The following is a 21,984-nucleotide window of genomic DNA, read 5'->3' on the forward strand; positions in this document are numbered from 1 at the left end:
AAATGGAGCTTTAAGTTCATTTTCATTAGTTTTAATACCCTGCTTTACAGACATCCAAAACCCCATAGGAACAATGCTGGTTAAAATGCAAGCCAGGCAAGTTGAATAATAGAAAGCAAAGTACTTTCAATGTAAATGACTCTGTTCATATAATGTGAGACTGGTGTTAAAGAATTTGCTAGAGTGGTGTAGGGTAATTAAAGATCCGCCTTTTCAAAACCAATCTAGCAAAGTGTCACACCAGTATATCATACTGTGCTTTCAGTCATGATTTTCTATTTTGCACTGAAATGTTCTTGTGTGTAACTCTGGTAGGATGAACCAACAACTGGCATGGATCCAAAGGCTCGCCGCTTTCTGTGGGACTGTATAATTGGCATTATTAAGGAAGGAAGATCAGTTGTTTTGACATCACACAGGTTGGTGTTCTTCTGTCTTTCCAATGAATTCCTGAAAACTATTTGCATCTTCCATGATCTTTAAAAATTAATCAGAAATAAATTGAGATACTCCAAATATAAAGAGTCATACATTTAAGTAAATTAAAAACAGTCATGTTAGCTTCATATACTACTACTACTACTACTTAACATTTCTAGAGCGCTACTAGGGTTACGCAGTGCTGTACAGTTTAACAAAAGGACGGTCCCTGCTCAAAAGAGCTTTCAATCTAATAGGCGAAATGTCCAAGTGTCAAGTGGGGGCAGTCTAGATTTCCTGAATAGAGGTATGGTGGTTAGGTGCCGAAGACGACATTGAAGAGGTGGGCTTTGAGCAAGGCTTTGAAGATGGGCAGGGAGGGGGCCTGGCGTATGGGCTCAGGGAGTTTATTCCAGGCATGGGGTGAGGCGAGGCAGAAAGGGCGGAGCCTGGAGTTGGCGGTGGTGGGATCTTCATCAATGTTGCTGAAGGTTCAATATATGAAGCTAAAATATTTGTTTTTTGGATTCATTGAGGTGTCCTCTTATTAAGGTGCACTAATGGATTTAGCAGGCACTAATTGCCATGCCACTCTTTATATTCATATGAGCTGCAGTTTAGCACCTGCTAAATCCATTAGCCTTAGTAAAAGGACCCCTAAGTAAGAGGCCTCCCATAGCTACGCCGCTGTTCTTGAGTCACCACAATGATCCACTGAAGCTTGTGCAAGAAGTACAATTTTGTCAGCAAATATTGTTATAGCCACAGTACAGAAAAAGTTATAGAAAACGAAAAAGCCAAGATTTGGGGGGATTTTGGAACTCAAACAAATCAAAATTTGGAACATAACACACTTAGGGCCCTGTTTACTAAGCAGCGCTATAGGCACGTTAACATTTTTAATGCACATTAACCATGCACATGCCTACAAAAACCCTATAGGCACCTACATGGTTAGCGCGTGCACTAAGTGTAGGCGCGCTAAAAACACTAAAGCACCTTAGTAAACAGGGCCCTTAATATCACAGTAATCGAAAAAAATACTGTGATTTTCATCATCATTGCAGAACCAGGAAACACAAAAATTAAAGACAAAGAATTGGAAAAATTAACAAGAATTGAGACCTATTTTTTATGGAGTTCTTTTCTTTCTTTGGAGTTGTTTGGTGTATTGTACACCACCTAGTCTTGTTCTCAAATTAGAAGGTATAGAGGGGCATTTTCGATATGATATCTATGTCCGACTTTAGACGTTTTGCAAAAAACGTTGAAAATCTGAATAACAAAGAAGGTCGTTTCTGAAAAAGAAAAATGTCTTTTTTTTTTTTTTTCAAAAATACTGTTTTATGATTTGGACATTTTGGAGGTTTTTTTGCTCCATTTTCGAAAAACATGTCCAAGTGCAAAACGCACAAAATCAAGCCATTGGGATGTAGGAGGAGCCAGCATTTTTAGTAAATTGGTCCCCCTGACATCCCAAGACAGCAATAGGGCACCCTAGGGTGCACTGCAGTGGACTTCATAAAAAGCTCCGAGGTACACATCTCACTATTTCCCCCTTACCTTGTGTGCTGAGCCCCCCAAAACCCACTACCCCTAACTGTACACCACTACCATAGCCCTTACGGGTGAAGGGGGCACCTATATGTGGGTACAGTGGGTTTCTGGTGAGTTCTGGAGGGCTCACAGTTTCGTCTATAAGTGTAACAGGTAGGGGGAGGTAGGAGCCTGGGTCCACCTGTCTGCAGTGCACTGCACCCACCACTAGACTACTCAAGGGACCTGCATGCTATTCTAATGGACCTGAGTATAATGCCTGAGGTTGGCATAGAGGCTGGCAAGTAATGTTTTTCATCACATTTTTGGGGGGTGGAAGGAAGTTTGTGACGACTGGGGGAATAAGGGGAGGTCATCCCTGATTCCCTCCAGTGGTCATCTGGTTACTCAGGGCACCTTTTTGTGCCTTATTCATTATAAAAACAGGTCTAGCTCAAAATGTCTAAGTTTTAGTCCTGGATGTTTTTGTTTTGCTCCATGATGGCTGAAAAATGTCTAAGGGTTAGGAACACCCAAGTCCCACCCTGAACACGCCCCTGACTTGCCCCCTTGAGATCTGGACAGACCTCTGACAGACTTCATAGAGAAACATCTAAAAATAGGTTTCAAAAATACTGATTTAGACATTTTTGTGAGAAAAATGTCCAAATGCTGCTTTCTGCTACTTTTTAGACGATTTTCTGTTTTGAAAATGAGATCAATAGTAAATTAGAATAAGAGAGAGATCAAAGGTTCATCTAGCCCAGTATCCTGTTTCCAACAGTGGCCAATCCAGGTCACAAGTACCTGGAAATATCCCAACACAGTAAAACAGATTTTATGCTGTTTATCCTAGAAATACAGTGGATTTTCCCATCATAATAATAGCTTATGGACGTTTTTATTAGGAAATTATCCAAGCCTTTTTAAAACCCTGCTATGCTAACTGCTTTTACTATGTTCTCTGGCAATGAATTCCAGCTTTTAATTACATGTTGAGTGAAGAAATATTTTCTCTGGTTTATTTTAAATTTACTACTTAATAGAAACATAGAAAACGCCATCGCGGTTTATCCCGATTGTTGTAGGAGCTTTAGGCAGTATTACACCAAGGCCGGACAAATTTATACAAAACCTTGACATTTCATATTTGACAACAGCGGATGAGGCATATTTTCAAAGCACTTTGGGAGGCTAAGTTCCATATGTTTCTATGGAACTTTGGGAGGCTAAGTGCTTTGAAAATAAGCCTCTTAGTGTCCTTTAACAAAGGTGCGCTAGCATTTTTAGCATGCATTAAAAATAAGCATGCGCTAAATGCTAGAGACGCCCGTATATTCCTATGTGCATCTCTAGTGTTTAGCACAAGCTAAAAACACTAGTGTACCTTTGTACAAGACTCCCTTACACTTTTGCTTGGTTCAAGCTACATTTTACGAAGATACCTAGATAGTTCCTAAGCTTCTGATACCAGACAAATTTTATGCTATGTGCCATGTAAAATAATCATCATCATAACATTACAATAATAATAAAAATAATAATAGAAATGAAAAAGACAAGATTTCATGGAACTTTGAAATTCAAATGGACTGGCATTTGGAACATAGCACAAAACAATACCAGAAAAATCTTGTGTTATGTGCCATGTATAATAGTAATACTAATAATAATAGACGATATTTTTTTTTTTAAATACACTTACCAGGGCTTAAAATGGCATACTGTGGGATGCGATCAGTTATCGTGTGGTACATTCCAAATCAGCGTACTCTACCCGGGTGCTCCAGAATAGTTTAAAATTTTTGTTGGAGGGGGTATATCTGGGAGTGGAAAATAGACATTCCTCCGCTAATCAGCTAGACCATCTGCAATAGTACATGCTAACTGGTTAGTGCAGGTTTACCGCGTGAGCCTTTACAGCCTACAAAATAATTAATTACCATGCGCTAATGGAAACATTAGCGCATGGTAATTAATAGAAAAAAAATAGGAACTCTGCCATGTTCCTGCAGTGGTAAAAATGTCCTTCCATGTGAGAAAAACCCATGTAAGGGAGTGCTAAGACCATTTTTTTTACCATAGCTTAGTAAAAGGACCCCTAAATTAGTCTCATAAATCTGGGCCCTATTTTTAGTCAAACTTATGAGCCTAATTTTTCAGCTGAAAATTCATCTTAATTTAGCTGTGGCTTTTAAGTAGACTAAAACCAATGAAACTAGAGAAAGATTTTCAAAGTATGATTTTAACTAAACTTGATTAGTGTAACTTGTTATACTTGGGTCTTCCTTTGATTAGTATATAGCAGAGGCATAGCCAGACCTCAATTTTTTTTTTTTTTTTTTTTTGGGGGGGGTTCTAAGCCCAAAGTGAGGGGACACATTTTGCCTTGCCTTCCCACCGCTCTCAACCCTCACTGCAACCCACATACCTGGGCTGGCAGGCATCCCCTAGCCCCACCAGCAGAATCCTTTCTGCAGTGATATTTATTTATTTTATTTATTTGTGGCATTTATACCCCGCTCTTTCCCGCTCAATAGCAGGTTCAATGTGGCTTACATAGAGGGGCATAATCGACCAGAAACGCCTATCTCCATGGGCGTTAATCTCCGAGAACGGGTCCGTGAAGGGGCGGAGTGAACCGTATTTTTTAAAAAAAATAGACGCCCATGCTTTATTCGCCAAGGTGTGAGCTGGGCGTTTTTGCTTTTCACCGATAATGGAAAATGAAATCGCCCAGCTCAAAAACGAATAAATGCAAGGCATTTGTTCGTGGGAGGGGCCAGGATTCATAGTGCACTGGTCCCCCTCACATGCCAGGACACCAACCGGGCACCCTAGGGGGCACTTTTACAAAAACAAAAAAAAAGGTAAAAGAGCTCCCAGGTGCATAGCACCCTTCCCTTGGGTGTTGAGCCCCCCAAACCCCCTCAAAACCCACTGCCCACAAGTCTACACCAGTACTATAGCCCTAAGCGGTGAAGGGGGGCACCTACATGTGGGTACAGGGGGTTTGGGGGGGTTGGACGACTAGTAGCATTAAGCAGCACAATTGTAACAGGTAGGGGGGGGATGGGCCTGGGTCCACCTGCCTGACGTCCACTGCACCCCCTAACAACTGTTCCAGGGACCTGCATACTGCTGCTTGGGAGGAGGGTATGACATTTGAGGGTGAAAGTAAAAGTTGTGAAACATCATTTGTTGTGGTGGGAGGGGGTTAGTGACCACTGGGGGAGTCAGGGGAGGTCATCCCCGACTCCCTCTGGGGGTCATCTGGTCATTTAGGGCACTTTTTGGGGCCTTATTCGTCAAAAAACAGGGTCCAGGAAAAGTGCCCTAAATTCTAGCTACAAACGCATCCATTATCGGCGAAGGGCGCCCATCTCTGTTCGGGTGATAACCACGCCCCAGTTCCGCCTTCACCACGCCTCCGACACTCCCCCGTCAACTTTGTCCGCATCCGCGACGGAGTGCAGTTGAAAGCGTCCACAGTTCGGCTTTCGATTATGCCGCTTTATTTGTTTTTGTGAGAAGAACGCCCATCTCCCGATTTAGGTCGGAACTTGGGCGTTATTCTCGTTCGATTATAAGCTGGATAGCATGTTACAAAGTATCACAGAGATAATACAGGGATAGAAACAATGTATCAGGGTATCAAAGAGATGACAAGGTATCATATAGAAATACAGGGATGGAAACAATGTATCAAAGAGATGACAAAGAATCATAGAGATAATACAGGGGTGGAAACAATATATCAGAGAAATGGCATAATTACTTAGATTAGGTTCCGTATGGTACGATGTATCACAGAAATGATACAAAGTATAGAACAAAGTGTCGCAGGGACGGTATAATTCTATAGAGTAGGATAATTACATTGAGTGGGACATTGGTAAGGGATGTGAGGAGGGATTGGAGTGTGGGTGATATATAGGAGTGGAGTTGTGTTTAAGAGTTATGACGGGTCGTAGGCTTGTTTGAAGAGGTAAGTCTTCAGCAGTTTTCGGAAGGGTAAATGCTCAGTGGTTTTTCGGATGTGTCGAGGTATGGCGTTCCAGAGTTGGCTGCCAATTACAGAGAAGTTGAATGCGTAGTAGGTTTTGTATTTAAGGCCTTTGCAGTTAGGGAGATGAAGATTGAGATATGTTCTAGAAGTACTGGTCCAGTTTCTGGCTGGAAGATCGATCAGGTTGGACATGTAGCTCGGGGATTCGCCATTTGATGCCACACTGCCTGCCCTGCTTTCTCGCCCCAATGTGCATGCTTGGTTTTAGTGAAATTTAGCAGCATGAAGCTCGCACATGCTCAATTTCACTAAAACTATCCAAGATACTTGAACGTGCTGTTCACTGCCGTTGCCTTGACTTTCTTTCCTCTCAAGCTATTCTTGATCCACTTCAATCTGGCTTTCACCCCCTTCATTCCACTGAAACGGCACTTGCTAAAGTGTCCAATGACCTGTTCCTGGCCACAGCCAAAGGCCTCTATTCTATTCTCATCCTTCTCGATCTATCTGCTGCTTTTGGCACTGTTGATCACAGCCTACTCCTTGATACGCTGTCCTCACTTGGATTTCAGGGCTCTGTTCTTTCCTGGTTTTCTTCTTATCTCTCCCATAGTACTTTTAGTGTATACTCTGGTGGATCCTCCTCCACTTCAATCCCACTGTCAGTTGGTGTACTTCAGGGATCTGTCCTGGAACCTCTTCTTTTCTCCATCTATACTTCTTCCCTTGGTACTCTGATCTCATGCCATGGTTTTCAGTACCATCTTTACACTGATGACTCCCAGATCTACCTCTCCAGAAATCTCAGCAGGAATTCATGCCAAAGTATCAGCCTGCCTGTCTGACATTGCTGCCTGGATGTCTCACCACCATCTGAAACTAAACATGACCAAGACTGAGCTTCTTATCTTTCCCCCTAAACCAACCTCTCCTCTATTTCTGTGGATAACACTCTCATCCTCCCTGTCTCATCAGCTTGTAACCTTGGGGGTCATCTTCAACTCTTCTCTCTCCTTCTCTGAACATATTCAGCAGACTGCTAAAACCTGTTGTTTCTTTCTCTATAATATCACCAAAATTCGCCCTTTCCTTTCTGATCACACTACCAGAACCCTTATCCACACTCTTATCACCTCTTGCTTAGACTATTGCAACTTGCTTCTCACAGGTCTCCCACTTAGCCATCTCTCTCCTCTTCAATCTGTTCAAATTCTGCCGCAAGACTTATATTCCGCCAGTGTCATTATGCTCATATTAGCCCTCTCCTCAAGTCACTTCACTGGCTCCCTATACGTTTCCGCATACAGTTCAAACTCCTCTTATTGACTTATAAGTGCATTCACTCTGCAGCTCCTCAGTACATCTCCACTCTCATCTCTTCCAACACTCCTCCCCAGGAACTCCGTTAACTGGGTAAATCTCTCTTATCTGCACCCTTCTCCTCCACCGCTAACTCCAGACTCCGTTCCTTTTATCTTGCTGCACCATATGCCTAGAATAAACTTCCTGAGCTGGTCCATCAAGCTCCATCTCTGGCCATCTTCAAATCTAGGCTAAAAGCCCACCTTTTTGATGCTGCTTTTAACTCCTAACCCTTACTCACTTGTTCAGTACCCTTATTTTATTATCCCCACCTTAATAATTCCCTTATTTCTTATTTGTCCTGTTTGTCTGTCCTAATTAGATTGTAAGCTCTGTCGAGCAGGGACTGTCTCTTCATGTTCAAGTGTACAGTGCTGCGTACGTCTAATAGCGCTATAGAAATGATAAGTAGTAGTACTAGTAGTAAAGCTGAGCATGTGTGTGGAAGAGAGGGAAAGCAGGAAAGGCAGCGCAGCGCAGAATCTTGCTGCAGAAAAGGTTCTGCTGGCGGGGATTGGGGACCCCTGGCAGTCAAACCAGCGGACCTTGGGGGCCCAAACACAAAATTGAGGGCCAAAGCCCCCTGTACGCCAGGGGCGTAGCTACGGGTGGGCCTGGGTGGGAACAGGCCCACCCAGTTTTGTCTCAGGCCCATCCTCACCTTCTCCCACCCCAGCCGTAGCGCTGCCTCCTCTCCTGCACTTCACGGTCTCTGTCTCCCACCCTCGTGGCAGCGCTTTCAATTTGCTATCAGCGCTGCCTGCCTGACAGCTGACAGATGCGGCGCGACATCCTTCTGCTCCGGGGCCTTCCCTCTGCCGCGTTGATTCAACTTCCTGTTTACGCAGGGCGGATTGCACGCGGCAGAGGGAAGGTCCCGGAGCAGGACGTCATCGCACCGCATCTGTCAGCTGTCAGGCAGGCAGCGCCGATAGAGCGCTGCCGCGGGGGTGGGAGACGAAGACCATGAAGTGCAGGAGAGGAGGCAGCGCCACGGTGGGAGAAGGTGAGTGGAGGCAGCGCCGATAACTTGAAATGTGCTGGACTGTGTGTGTGGGGGGGGGGGGGTTGTAGTGCCCACCCATCCAACCCGCTGGCCCACCCAAAAATTGTCTTCTGCCTATGCCACTGCCGTACGCTACTGGTATGGCCTCTACAGTTGTTGATGAATGCCATAGCTGGAATCCTTTTAGGTATATGTACATTTCACCATTGTTGAAATAGTTACACTGGTTACTGATTCACTTTTGTGTAAGACTTAAAATTCTGCTAATTTATAAAACATTATAGTAGGAAGCTTCTTTTTATGTGTCATCAGTTTAAAAAATGTACACAACCTTTTGGAGTTTACAAACAGAGAAGTTGCAATGTCTGACCATATCTTCTTTGTAAAAGATTAGCTTTGCTGAATCTTGGGCTTTCTACCTTTTCCTTAACTAGAATAGAAAAACGGCATACTTTTTCTAATGAGTTAAGGAAGATAACTGAGATAGCTAATTTAAAGAAACAGCTGAAAGTATACTTATTTGTCCGAGCCTTTGGACAGAGCAATTATATTTGTTGTAAAGCAAGACTAGAAATATTTGAGCCAGGCCTTTCCTATGCATGTTTTGGTCTTTTCAGGCACATCATTTTATTAGAATGTATTTAATTGTATGCGGTCAGTGGAGGACTGTTACTGTCAGATGATTTTATTTGTTTTATCTTTATACTTTTATGTTATTCTTTATGTTTTTTTAATTGTGATTTGATATTGTTCTGTGTTTTAAATCATGCTTTTGTAGGTTTTAGTTGGATCCACCTAAGGCTAAATTACCCAGTTACAGAATGGCCAGTTAGAGCTGATATTCAGCAGCACTACCTTGTTCAATACCGCTGAATATTGTTGGCTGGTCAGCTCAGTGGGGTTTAACTAAGCAGGAGCCTCTCCTTCCTAGTTAAATACCTTTGAATATTGATCCCTAAATTTTTCAGTTTAGTGAAATTTTCAGTATAAAATTAGGAACTCAGCCCTACATTTTTGCACACGCTAACCATGTAGACGCCCATAGGACTATTATGGGCATCTACATGGTTAGCGCGCATTAAAAACTCTAGCATGCCTTTGTAAAGCAGGGCCTCAGTTTGTTATAAGTAAGCAACTTCAATGTACTAATACTGCACAAATTTAATTTCTTACAGCATGGAAGAATGTGAAGCTTTATGCACTAGAATGGCTATCATGGTAAATGGCCAGTTCAAATGCCTTGGAAGCATCCAGCATTTGAAAAACAGGTACTCTATCCTTTTCTTTTTCTTATTTCATGCATTTTAGCATATAGAATGACTACATATTTACTATTCCCCCATACATTATTTAAATAAATCAAATGATTTTCTATTGAGTTTGTCAAAATCTGAACATTTTCAGCACTGCATTGGGTATGCAATTCCAATACAACCATTTTAATTAAGGACCGCTTTAGATGGTAGTTCTTGGCCAGGTGTCCTGGAATTTAATCAATCTTCAACATATATTAAGAATATATATATATTTTTTTAATGTTGACAAGCAGGATTGGTTTATGCACACAGGTGGATAATGTCAACCAATGGCGTTGGGATGGAATTGCTGTCCCAGAGTTCAGAGCTTTATAAATGGACATAAAAGGAAGCTCTCCCACATTTGCTGTTTTCAATGCTTTCTCATATTTTCCTTACTTCCTTCTTTAAAGGAATAAGATTATAAGCTACATTTTAAAAGAAATCCAAATACAGATGTCTAGGTTGAGACGTGCTCAATTCTGAGCCTTTTCTAAAGTAGCTGCAGGAAAGCATATGTGTTTGAGGCACATACAGCAAAAGCAGCCATTTTACAAACATATACAGAACAAACCCAACAGTTTCCACTTGGAGGTGTCAGCACTTACACAGGGAAATGGTGAATTTGCAAAAAGTGGCACCACTTCCATTTGCAGCTTATTGCAAACAATTATATATTAAGGCCACAATTTTAATTGGTTTCATTTTGGAGGTGATAAATAGAAATAAGACAAAACATGGAAAGGAAAATAAGATGATAACTTTTTTTGTTGACTACCTTAATACATTTTTTTTAATTAGCTTTCAAATGTAACCCCCCTTCTTCAGATCAGAAATGAGCAAATGTTGACAAATATCAGAATATACAATTCAAACACAAAAGCATTCCACAGGAAGAGGGTTGGGTGGGTTAGGTGAGAAACAGGGAGAGCTAGGTGGGTAAAAGCTGGTGCATAGCCAGATCTCAATTTTGGGGAGGAAATGAACCGAAAGGGGGAGAGCACATTTTGATCCGCCTTCCTGCTACTCTCCACCTCCACTGCAACCCCCATATATTATGTGGTTTTGCATTGGAGGCAAAAACACATGGTAAACAAATTTTTAGGTATATTAAAAGCAGGAAGCTGGCAAAAGAATCGGTTGGACCGCTAGATGACCGAGGAGTAAAAGGGGCGATCAGGGAAGACAAAGTCGTAGCGGAGAGATTAAATGAATTCTTTGCTTCGGTCTTCACCAAGGAAGATTTGGGTGGGATACCAGTGCCAGAAATGGTATTCGAAGCTGACGAGTCGGAGAAACTTAATGAATTTTCTGTAAACCTGGAGAATGTAATGGGGCAGTTCTACAAACTGAAGAGTAGCAAATCACTGATAGAACTGAAAAATGAACTTACGGAGCTATTGCTAGTAATATGTAATTTATCCTTAAAATCGAGCGTGGTACCGGAAGATTGGAGGGTGGCCAATGTAATGCCGATTTTTAAAAAAGGTTCCAGAGGAGATCCGTGGATTTGTAGACCGGTAAGTCTGACGTCGGTGCCGGGCAAAATAGTACAGACTATTATTAAGAACAAAATTACAGAGCATATTCAAAAGCATGGATTAATGAGACAAAGTAAACATGGATTTAGTGAAGGGAAATCTTGCCTCACCAATCTACTACATTTCTTTGAAGGGGTGAACAAACATGTGGATAAAGGTGAGCCGGTTGATATTGTGTATCTGGATTTTCAGAAGGCGTTTGACAAAGTACCTCATGAAAGACGCCACAGGAAATTGGAGAGTCATGGGATAGGAGGTAGTGTTCTATTGTGGATTAAAAACTGGTTAAAAGATAGAAAACAGAGAGTTGGGTTAAATGGTCAGTATTCTCAATGGAGAAGGGTAGTTAGTGGGGTTCCCAAGGGGTCTGTGCTGGGTCCGCTGCTTTTTAACATATTTATAAATGACCTAGAAATGGGAGTAACTAGTGAGGTAATTAAATTTGCTGATGACACAAAGTTATTCAAAGTCTTAAATTGCGGGAGGATTGTGAAAACTTACAAGAGGACCTTATGAGACTGGGAAACTGGGCGTCTAAATGGCAGATGACATTTAATGTGAGCAAGTGCAAAGTGATGCATGTGGGAAAGAGGAACCCGAATTATAGCTACATCATGCAAGGTTCCACATTAGGAGTCACAGACCAAGAAAGGGATCTAGGTGTCGTCGTTGATGATACGTTGAAACCTTCTGCTCAGTGTGCTGCTGTGGCTAAGAAAGCAAATAGAATGTTAGGTATTGTTAGGAAAGGAATGGAAAACAAAAATGAGGATGTTATAATGCCTTTGTATCGCTCCATGGTGCGACCGCACCTTGAATATTGTGTTCAATTCTGGTCGCCGCATCTCAAAAGTGGAGGAGTGGCCTAGTGGTTAGGGTGGTGGACTTTGGTCCTGGGGAACTGAGGAACTGAGTTTGATTTCCACTTCAGGCACAGGCACCTCCTTGTGACTCTGGGCAAGTCACTTAACCCTCCTTTGCCCCATGTAAGCCGCATTGAGCCTGCCATGAGTGGGAAAGCACAGGGTACAAATGTAACAAAAAAAAAAGATATAGTGGAATTTGAAAAGGTGCAGAGAAGGGCGACGAAAATGATAAAGGGGATGGGACGACTTCCCTATGAAGAAAGGCTAAAGCGGCTAGTGCTCTTCAGCTTGGAGAAAAGGCGGCTGAGGGGAGATATGATAGAGGTCTATAAAATAATGAGTGTAGTGGAACAGGTAGATGTGACGCATCTGTTTACGCTTTCCAGAAATACTAGGACTAGGGGGCATGTGATGAAGCTACAATGTAGTAAATTTAAAACGAATCGGAGAAAGGTTTTCTTCACTCAGCGTGTAATTAAACTCTGGAATTTGTTGCCAGAAAATGTGGTAAAGGCGGTTATCTTGGCGGAACTTAAAAAAGGTTTGGACAGCTTCCTAAAGGAATAGTCCATAGACCATTATTAAATGGACTTGGGGAAAATCCACTATTTCTGGGATAAGCAATATAAAATGTTTTGTACCTTTTGGGGATCTTGCCAGGTATTTATGACCTGGATTTGCCACTGTTGGAAACAGGTTGCTGGGCTTGATGGACCTTTGGTCTTTCCCAGTATGGCAATACGTATGTACTTATACCTGGGTTGGCGAGGGTCCCCAAGCTCCGTCAGAAGAAGCCTTCCTCCAGCAATGTTTGCCGCCGCAATGTCTGCCTTGCCCCCCTCCCTTCATACATGCTTAATTTCACTAAAATCAAGCATGCACAGCGGGGAGGGGGGAGCAGAGCAGGCAGTGTAGCAGCAAACATTGCTGGAGGAAGGCTTTTGCTGGCAGGGCAAACAAGGAAAACTTGGGGGACCTGAATCCAAATTGAGGGCCCAGGTCCCCAAGGCCGCACTGTGGCTATGCCACTGGGTGAAAAGACAGGAAGAGATGGATGGGTGATGAGGGTGACAAAGCAGTATAATTTTATGGTTTATAATGGGATAGAAAACCCAGATCTTTGTTAAGTCCTGTTTGGTAGGTGTCATTTTGACTTCAAAGGTCTTTCCTTCCTGGATCATCTTAAAATTTCCTTTTAATATTTCCACCATTAAATCATTGATGCAGTGTTCTGGTTTTGTAAAGTGCTGTTCTATAGAAGTGACATCCTGCTTGACACTGTGATGTTTAATATGATATCTATATGAATTGATTCTCATCTTTAGCATTTGGCTTGTCTCACCGATATTACACTCTTTTACACTTTTTCATTGAATGATATATACCACATTTGCAGATGAACATGTGAAGGATCCCCCTATGCTGAATGTTTTCCCCATGTGAATGACTGTGGGATCCTATGAAATATGTTGGCACAGTTTGCATCTTGGTATACTTCAGGGACATGTGCCATCCTCTTCTTTTTGAGCTTGAATTGAGAGTTTGCTTTTCACTAATTTGTGTTTTAAATTGGGTGGCTGTCGGAAGGCCAGATGTGGTGGAGCTCAGAATATCTCTTTCAATAATTCATCCTCCTAGAGTAGTGGTTGTAGATCTTTGCTGCCTTTGCTCTGTGGCAGCTTCTCACCTTCTCTGTTAGTGGAATCACCATGCTTAAGTCAGAGTTCATTAAATAATACAGGCAGAGGCAGAGGAGTCACATGACTAACCGATTCAAAAAAATGAAATATAATAGCCAAACTAATATTTAAGTTGCATTACACGTGAAAACAAAAAGGTTAAAAATATTACCAAAGAATGGCCAAATGTAGATTTTGTTCACTATCCAGCTTATATTCGAAAGAGAAGGGCGGCCATCTTCTGACACAAATCGGGAGATGGGCGTCCTTCTCCTAAGGGCGCCCAAATTGGCATAATCGAAAGCTGATTTAGGCCATCCTCAATTGCTTTCCATCGCAGGGACGGCCAAAGTTCAAGGAGGTGTGTCGGTAGTGTACCGAAGGCGGGACGGGGCGTGGTTAAGAGATGGCCGTCCTCGGCCGATAATGGAAAAAAGAAGGGCGTCCCTGAAGTGCATTTGGCTGACTTTACTTGGTCCCTTTTTGTTCACAACCAAGCCGTGAAGAGGTGCCCGGACTGACCAGATGGCCACCGGAGGGAATCGGGGATGACTTCCCCTTACTCCCCCAGTAGTCACCAACCCCTCCCACCCAAAAAAACTAATTAAAATACTTTTTTTTCCAGCCTCTATGCCAGCCTCCATCCCAGCTCCATCCCAGCAGTATGCAGGTCCCTGGAACAGTTTTTAGTGGGTACTGCAGTGCACTTCAGGCAGGCGGACCCAGGCGCACCCCCCCCCCACCTGTTACACTTGTGGTGGTAAATGGGAGCCCTCCAAAACCCACCCAAAACCCACTGTACCCACATCTAGGTGCCCCCCCCCCCGTTACCCTTTAAGGGCTATGGTAGTGTTGTACAGTTGTGAGTAGTGGGTTTGGGGGGCTCAACATCCAAGGTAAGGGACCTATGCACCTAGGATCAATTTGTGAAGTCCACTGCAGTGCCCCCTAGGGTGCCTGGTTGGTGTCCTGGCATGTGAGAGGGGACCAGTGCACTACGAATGCTGGCTCCTTCCATGACCAAATGGCTTGGATTTGGCCGTTTTCGAGATGGCCGTCCTTGGTTTCCATTATCCGCGAAAACCGAGGTCGGCCATCTCTAAGGTCGGCGATCTCAACATTTCGGTCGACCTAAATGTTGAGATTTGGCCGTCCCTGACCGTATTATCGAAACGAAAGATGGACGCCCATCGTATTTCGATAATAGGAATCCCCTGCCCCTTTGCTGGGGCGCCCTTAAAGATGAGCGCCCAGTTCGATTATGCCCCTCCACCTTATAATCTATAAAAAGTGAGTGTTTAAAAAAACTGCCAAAAATGTCAATGTAAAATATTAAAACCAAATATATTTTAAGAATCTGCATGTTGTGCTCTTCCAGAATCTCTATTTATTTTGCAAAAATGTTGCTTAAATTGCAAGAAATAGCTTTAAAAAATTTGCGTTCTTGTGGCCATATTTATGCTTTTCAGTGACGATTATGATGTCACTGAAAGGAAGTTTCTTGAAAGCTCTATGGCTATAAAAAATCTCATATATCCATTAAAAAATGCACCAATTAAAAATACAATTTTATAAAAACCAATTGCATAACTCATTTATAATCATTATGCTCTTCCAGATTTGTTGTTTGTGAAATAAAAACACTGCTGGAGATGTGAAAAATAACTTAAATAAACTAAAAACATGATGCTTTCCAGCAGCCATTAGTTATGCATTTCAATGACAATTGTGATGCAGAAAGTGTTTTGGAAGTTCCAATAATACCATAAAACATTAATCCAAAAAACTATGGGCCTTGTTTACTAAGCCACGCATCAATACACACACACACCCCGGCGCATCAACACCCCCCTTCCCCCGGCGCATCAACATACCCTGCATGAACACACGCTGTTGGAGGGGTGTTGGCAGCAGCCGCGCGGCTGTCGGCTCCGCTGGCTCCCTCTGCCCCGGAACAGGAAGTAACCTGTTCCGGGGCAGAGGGAGCAGGGAACCAGCGGAGCCTACAGGCGCGCGGCTGCTCTCTGCACTCCTCCAGCAGCATGCACCCGGGGCGGACCGCCCCCACCGCCCCGCCCTTGGTACGCCACTGCTAGAGACACTCGTAGGAATAAGGATACAAGAAAGGAAGAAAGATGAATACTGTTCTGAAAATACAAATCCAAAATCTCTCAGCATATTGGGGTATGATAAAAAATAAATAATGAGAGCCCTCAGACCTATATGTCATCCACTTGACAGCACTAGAAATAGGCTATTATTACAGGATGCAAATAGATGCTCTCTCAACTCAATTAAGGTGCCAAAAGTGCAATCAAATGAATCACTCTTAAATGTCCACATCAATAAACAATTGTTCATATATAAACTCAAAGTTCATGCTTCCCAAATATGCAAAAAAATTCTAAACAGTTTCATAACTTTCACAACTCAATATCAACATGAGTCATCATTCTCCAGAACCATGATGAAAACTTTTGAATCAATTCAACAAGCCCTCCCCACTAGCTCGCCTGATTCCGCAGGGTTCAATTAGGACACTGCTTCAGGGACTCGGGTGAACTCGTTTCACTGCAAAGACTCCCCTTCAAAATGGCGACCAATTTGATATTGAGTTGTGAAAGTTATGCAACTCTTTAGAATTGTTTGCTTATTTGAGAAGCATGAACTCTGAGTTTATATATGAACAATTGTTTATTGATTTGGACATTTTAGAGTGATTCATTTGATTGCATCTTTGACATTTTAATTGAGTTGAGCACATTTTAAGAGTGAGCCCAATAAAAGAGAGAACATCTGTTTACATCCTGTAATAAAAGCTTATTTCTAGTGCTGTCGCATGGATGACATATAAGTCATAATAGTCTTAGGGCTCTTATTATTATTTATTTTTACATTATATCCCAATATGCTAAGAAACTTTTGATTAGTGTTTTCTGAACAGTATTCATCTTGACTAGTACGGCTTTCACTAGTCTTTGGGTTATCAACAGGTACCTAGCTTGTCCATGAAGAACTGCAGCAGTCACAGCACAGAGGTAGAGGATTGGAAGCTGGAGAGACCTGCTGGGGCCAAGATTTACTGAGGCCTGTTGGAAGCAGTAGCTTATACCAGTGCAACCGCAGGGGTCACAGGATGCCAGCAGCATTAATTAGCATCTAGCAAACCCGTTAAGAACTGTGGGGGTCCTGGCACAGATTTGGAGGAATGGAAGCCAGACAGAACTGCTGGTGCTGAGATTTACTGAGCATTCAGCCACTGACTAGTTGATGACGGTCTAGTTGTGATGAGGTTCCATGTACCCTATGGAATGGCTTCTCTGTGACCATAGCTGTCTTGACACTATACTATGCCTTTTCCCCTCTAATTCTCACACCACCACCCCATCCCCACAGCCAATGATGATGATGTTCACCAGCTTTAGTCCCAAAGCAATATAAGAGGCTGTTACTCATTTTACTCCTTAAGCCTATTGAAGGAGATGGCTAAATCCCAGAATGTTGTTAGAAGCTGTGATACTTGTTTCGAATCCTTCCTTTCTTCCCAAACACCCACCTTCCCCCACCAAATCCTCTCCTCATTCCATTCCCAAAATTCAATACAGTATCATCCCCAGTGGTTGGCCTCCAGCTAACACTATAAATCAATCACTGCTCTGTGGTCCCTAACCCCAGGAAGCCTGTTACTATGAGGAATCAGCTAAATTAAAGCATGTCTTGGCAAGGCTTTCTGTACTTAATAGCTTGCATGCATTCTGTTATCAAGATGCAGTTTAGCTTTCCTTTCTCAATAATTATAATATTACATTCCTATATTTATGCACTTTTATACAAAATAAGAATATGGAAATAATTTAAATGTGAATGGGAGGGGGGACAGGTTGGGATAAAATGGCTTTTCTCCTCTGCAGTAGTTCACTAATTTAAATACTTCTTGGGCAATACTATCATTTAAGTCATTGGATAGCTGAACAAATCACTAATATTAACATTACAGTTTTCACTATCTAGTGAAATACATAGGCAAAATACTTTGTTTGTTTTCAAAAAATTTGGATTCTTTCCCACAATTTTTGTTTTCTGGTTCATTTCATACATTTGTGTTAATGTGCACAATTTAATGTGGAGTGGAGGAGTGGCCTAGTGGTTAGGGTGGTGGCCTTTGGTCCTGAGGAACTGAGTTCCATTCTCACCTCAGGCACATGCAGCTCCTTGTGACTCTGGGCAAGTCACTTAACCTTCCATTGCCCCATGTAAGCCACATTGAGCCTACCATGAGTGGGAAAGCACCAGGTACAAATGTAACAAAAATAAATAAATAATTTAAGAGTTCTTAATGAACCAAAACGACAGTTGCAATATCCCTTTTACTATCACAATATAAATACCACAAGAGGGGAAATTGATGAATTGTATCAGTAGCATACCTAGCTTGTTTGCCATCCTGGGCGGAGCACCCCCTGCTCCCGGCGCATCACTCCCACCACCCTCCCTCCTCCAAGCAGCAAAAGGGGGCACTGAGCAGTCATGTTCCTGTCGGCTCTGCTGGACTCCTGCCCCCTCTGACGTCAACTTCCTGTTCTGGGGCAGGAAACCAACAGAACTGACAGCCATGCAACTGCTCAATGTACCCCCTTACTGTCTGCACCCATCAACCCACCGTTGGTTTGCCACTGAATTATCTTACACTCAGCAAACCAGGTCTGACACATTGATAGGACAATACATGTACATTGGCTGTTTTCCAGAATGCATCTGCTCTTTCTAGCTTTTAAAAGGTTTCAGTATTCAGCTGAGGCTTTCTCCACTAGACATCTATAAAATAAAAACATTCTTCCTTAATGTTATTCGTAACAATTTCCAGGTTTTGACATTCAAAATTGTTGGATATTTCAGAACCCCAACCCCTCCATGGCAATATTTTGTTTTCCATGTCCTTTAGTAATCATTTTTCAGTCCAGAATTATTTGATTTTCCTGCTGTTCTTGGTAGCTTAGTATACTAAATCCACTGACCCTGTAAATTGCTTCCATTTATCCACTGTAACCTACTGACATTATACAGATCATTATGAAACATGTAATTATAATAAACAATTTTAACATAAGATACATAGCACCCATGCTTGCTTTATCACTTTTCACTTCATTATTCTGTCATTTATAATGCATAATGGTGACAAAATATTTGGTTTCTACTGTTTAACTACATACCAAGCTTTTACAAACTCCTGTAAAACTAATATACTCCAGCAGATCTGAAGGAAGAAAAAAATGGCATGCTTCAATTGTAAGTAAAAAAAATATGAGTCACATAAGAGTGGATTCAGTAAATGGTGTTCAAAATTCTGTGCCCCAAAAAATCAGCACTGAACAGCATTCTATAACAGGTGTTCTGGGATTGTGACCCTTTATAGAATAGCATGTAGCACTGGGATCTATGCCCAACGAGAAGTTATACCAGCTGAAACTCGGTGTAAATCCTGGCACACAAGTTGGGTATCAATCTGCACTATAACACTGTGTGCATTATAAGGGACTGCTCCTGACCCGTCCATGTCCCTCCCATGGCCACATCCCCTTTGCAGATCCACATGGAAATACTTAGGTGCTATTCTATAAACAGGCGCATAAGTGTGTTTACTCGCAGATCTGTCATTTCTGCCCCATTTTGGTGCCTTACATCCATTAGAATGTTTTTCTGCACTGAAAATTCAGTGCAGAAGTAGCACCTAATGTTCAGCACCATATATAGAATTCTCCTGATAATATTTAGAAATTATCACTATTTGGGATAATATTGCCACTCTGCTATTGCTCTGCATCTCTAAGGGAGAAAGAATAAAGTTTTCTCCTCAAGTCTTTCCGCGTATCTTCATGTGGTGACCTCATTGTATAAAATATATACCAAATCTCAGCAAAGTGACCCTACAATTGAAGTCTAGTTAAAAAGAAAAGGAGTAATACATACTGGTCACGTGTCACCAGTGATAAAAAGGTACCCACCCTTAGCTTGTATACTGGGGCTAGAATAGGTGGCAGCAATAGTACAGACACTGCAGATAAAGATAACACTCCTGCTGTAGATAAAGGCCATGGTGGACTTCTTCAAGAATCCAATGCAATAGGAGGTAAACCACAGAAGTATGTGGGTTAATTTATTAAATTAAGTCATGGAGATAAAGAGGATATAATGTACTACTATCTCTAAGGTGAAACTGAGCTCTCTTTTTCATCAAGCACTGCCATTTCCTCCCCTCACCCTCCCCACTGACAGTTTGAACTTCGTGGGTGTGGCTTGGATCTCTTTCAGGGAGAGAAAACTAACAACTTATAGCAGCAGCTTCAGAGAGCATTTTCCATCTCACAGATAGGCTGCAGAGAATACCTTCTCCTGCTTTAGACTTAGCCTGGCCTCAGAATGACATCCTATAGTATATCTCCTATCACCTTCTCCCACTACTCCAACCAGAGTTACACCTAATCACACTGACCACCCTTCAACATCTTCTGTCCTTCTGTGACTGTTCTCTTGTGCTTGACTGCTTAAATATTTTAAATTTAAATGCTTTACTTTTTGTCTATTAGATTGTAAGCTCTTTGAGCAGGGACTGTCTTTCTTCTGTGTTTGTACAGCGCTGCGTACACTTTGTAGCGCTCTAGAAATGTTAAATAGTAGTAGTAGTAGTAAATCAAGAACACATACCATGAGATTTCACCAAAAAGTGGAGGAAAGAGGAATACTACTACAGAAAAAAAAGCTGCAAAAACAAGTGATGCAAATTTAAGATCCCTAAATTTAAAGATAAAATTGTTACGTTTTTAAATTGTTCATGAGGTGTTATACATTTTTTTTAGCTCATGTGGATGTTTTTTCAGTATTTAATGGTCTTAGGGCCTCGTTTACAAACTGGCGGTGCCCGTACCGCCGCTTTGCCATGCACCAATCCAGCACTACTGCAGGAGCCTGGCGGTAGTGCCTGACCCCTAAGCACACCATTTCCAGCTCATCAGATTTAAAAAAAAATTTTGTGCAGCGGTAACATGGGAGCCCTTACTGCCTCATAAATAGGTGGCAGTAAGGGCTCCCCTGGGAAACAGCCGCTCGGCAAGTGTTTCACTTACCGCACGGCCATTTCCATCCCCCGCCCGGAATTTCCTTTTCTGGGTGCAGTAAAAGGGGGCCTCAGCAAGTGGCAAACCAGGACACTGACGTCACCGTATGGCACCTTTTGCCACCACTTGGTAAAGGGGGCCCTTAGTTTTCTGTTTTTTAAGCCTTGCTTATAACATATATTTGTAGCCTTGCTAGACTTTACTATTGAGAGTGCTAGGTTTCCAGCTCTCCTGTATCTGGTATGTACCCCTTGTATCTTTATAACTGTCTGCTCACATATTGCTTTTACTCCATGGATTCTCTTTTTCTGCAAGCTTTGTGAATGCACCCTAGACACTTTTATATTTTTTTGATTTAGCTAGTTTCTCTTTTAATGACATTTTGCACAGTCTTGTCCACTATTTGACTTTTTGGCTGTAGTAATTTCAATGCATGATTTCTATATATGGTTTACTAATTGATTATAGATGGGTCATTTTTTTTTCTTTTAATTTGTGGTTAGTACATATAATTTTATCTCGATTCCTTACATTCCACATGTTGTATGTTCTGTCATTCTGTGTAGATTTTTTATTGTAATAAGTTTTATATGTATTGTATGATTATATGATTGTTTTTGTAGTTTTATAGCCCTGAGACAGCCCATGTGTGGGTGAAAAGTGGACCATGTTGGGTGATGTTTCAAAACAACTTTTTTATAGAGACTTTTCTTGGACCCGCTCTGTGATGCATTTATTTCTGGTGCAGATCTCAAAAGACACTCTGTATTTTTGTTTGTTTATAATGTACTGCTATCTTTGGAGACATTTTACTAAGGTGGGTAGGTGCCTACTTGCATCCAACATGTGTCAAATTAGAACTACCGCCCGGCTACCACGTTTCCCGGGCAGTAATTCTATTTTTGACATGTGTACCAAACACGTGGCAGAAAATATTTTCTATTTTCTTCCGTGTTGCACTAACTGGGCAGTAATCGGCAGTGTATGCACACTAATGATTACCACCCAGTTAACGTGTGAGACCTTACCGCCAAGTCAGTGGGTGGCAGTAAGGTCTCAGGCCCAAAATGAATGTGCGTTCATTTTAATTTTGCCGCACATCCATCTTTGGCCAAAAAAAGGGCCCTTTTTGCAGGGGCACTGGAAAATGGACCT

At 42.0% G+C, this 21,984-nt stretch overlaps 1 protein-coding gene across 1 annotated transcript in view; it reads left to right on the forward strand.

Moving 5' to 3' along the window:
• The window catches only part of LOC115462091 (phospholipid-transporting ATPase ABCA1-like), a 451,679-nt gene that overhangs the window by 412,149 nt on the left and 17,546 nt on the right, over positions 1 to 21,984 (forward strand). Inside the window, 2 exon segments of the mRNA XM_030192130.1 lie at positions 316 to 419; positions 9,509 to 9,601. Coding sequence (XP_030047990.1) covers positions 316 to 419; positions 9,509 to 9,601 — 197 coding nt within the window.

This window comes from Microcaecilia unicolor, chromosome 2 (assembly GCF_901765095.1).
Source record: "Microcaecilia unicolor chromosome 2, aMicUni1.1, whole genome shotgun sequence".
In the NCBI taxonomy this organism is placed as follows: domain Eukaryota; kingdom Metazoa; phylum Chordata; class Amphibia; order Gymnophiona; family Siphonopidae; genus Microcaecilia; species Microcaecilia unicolor.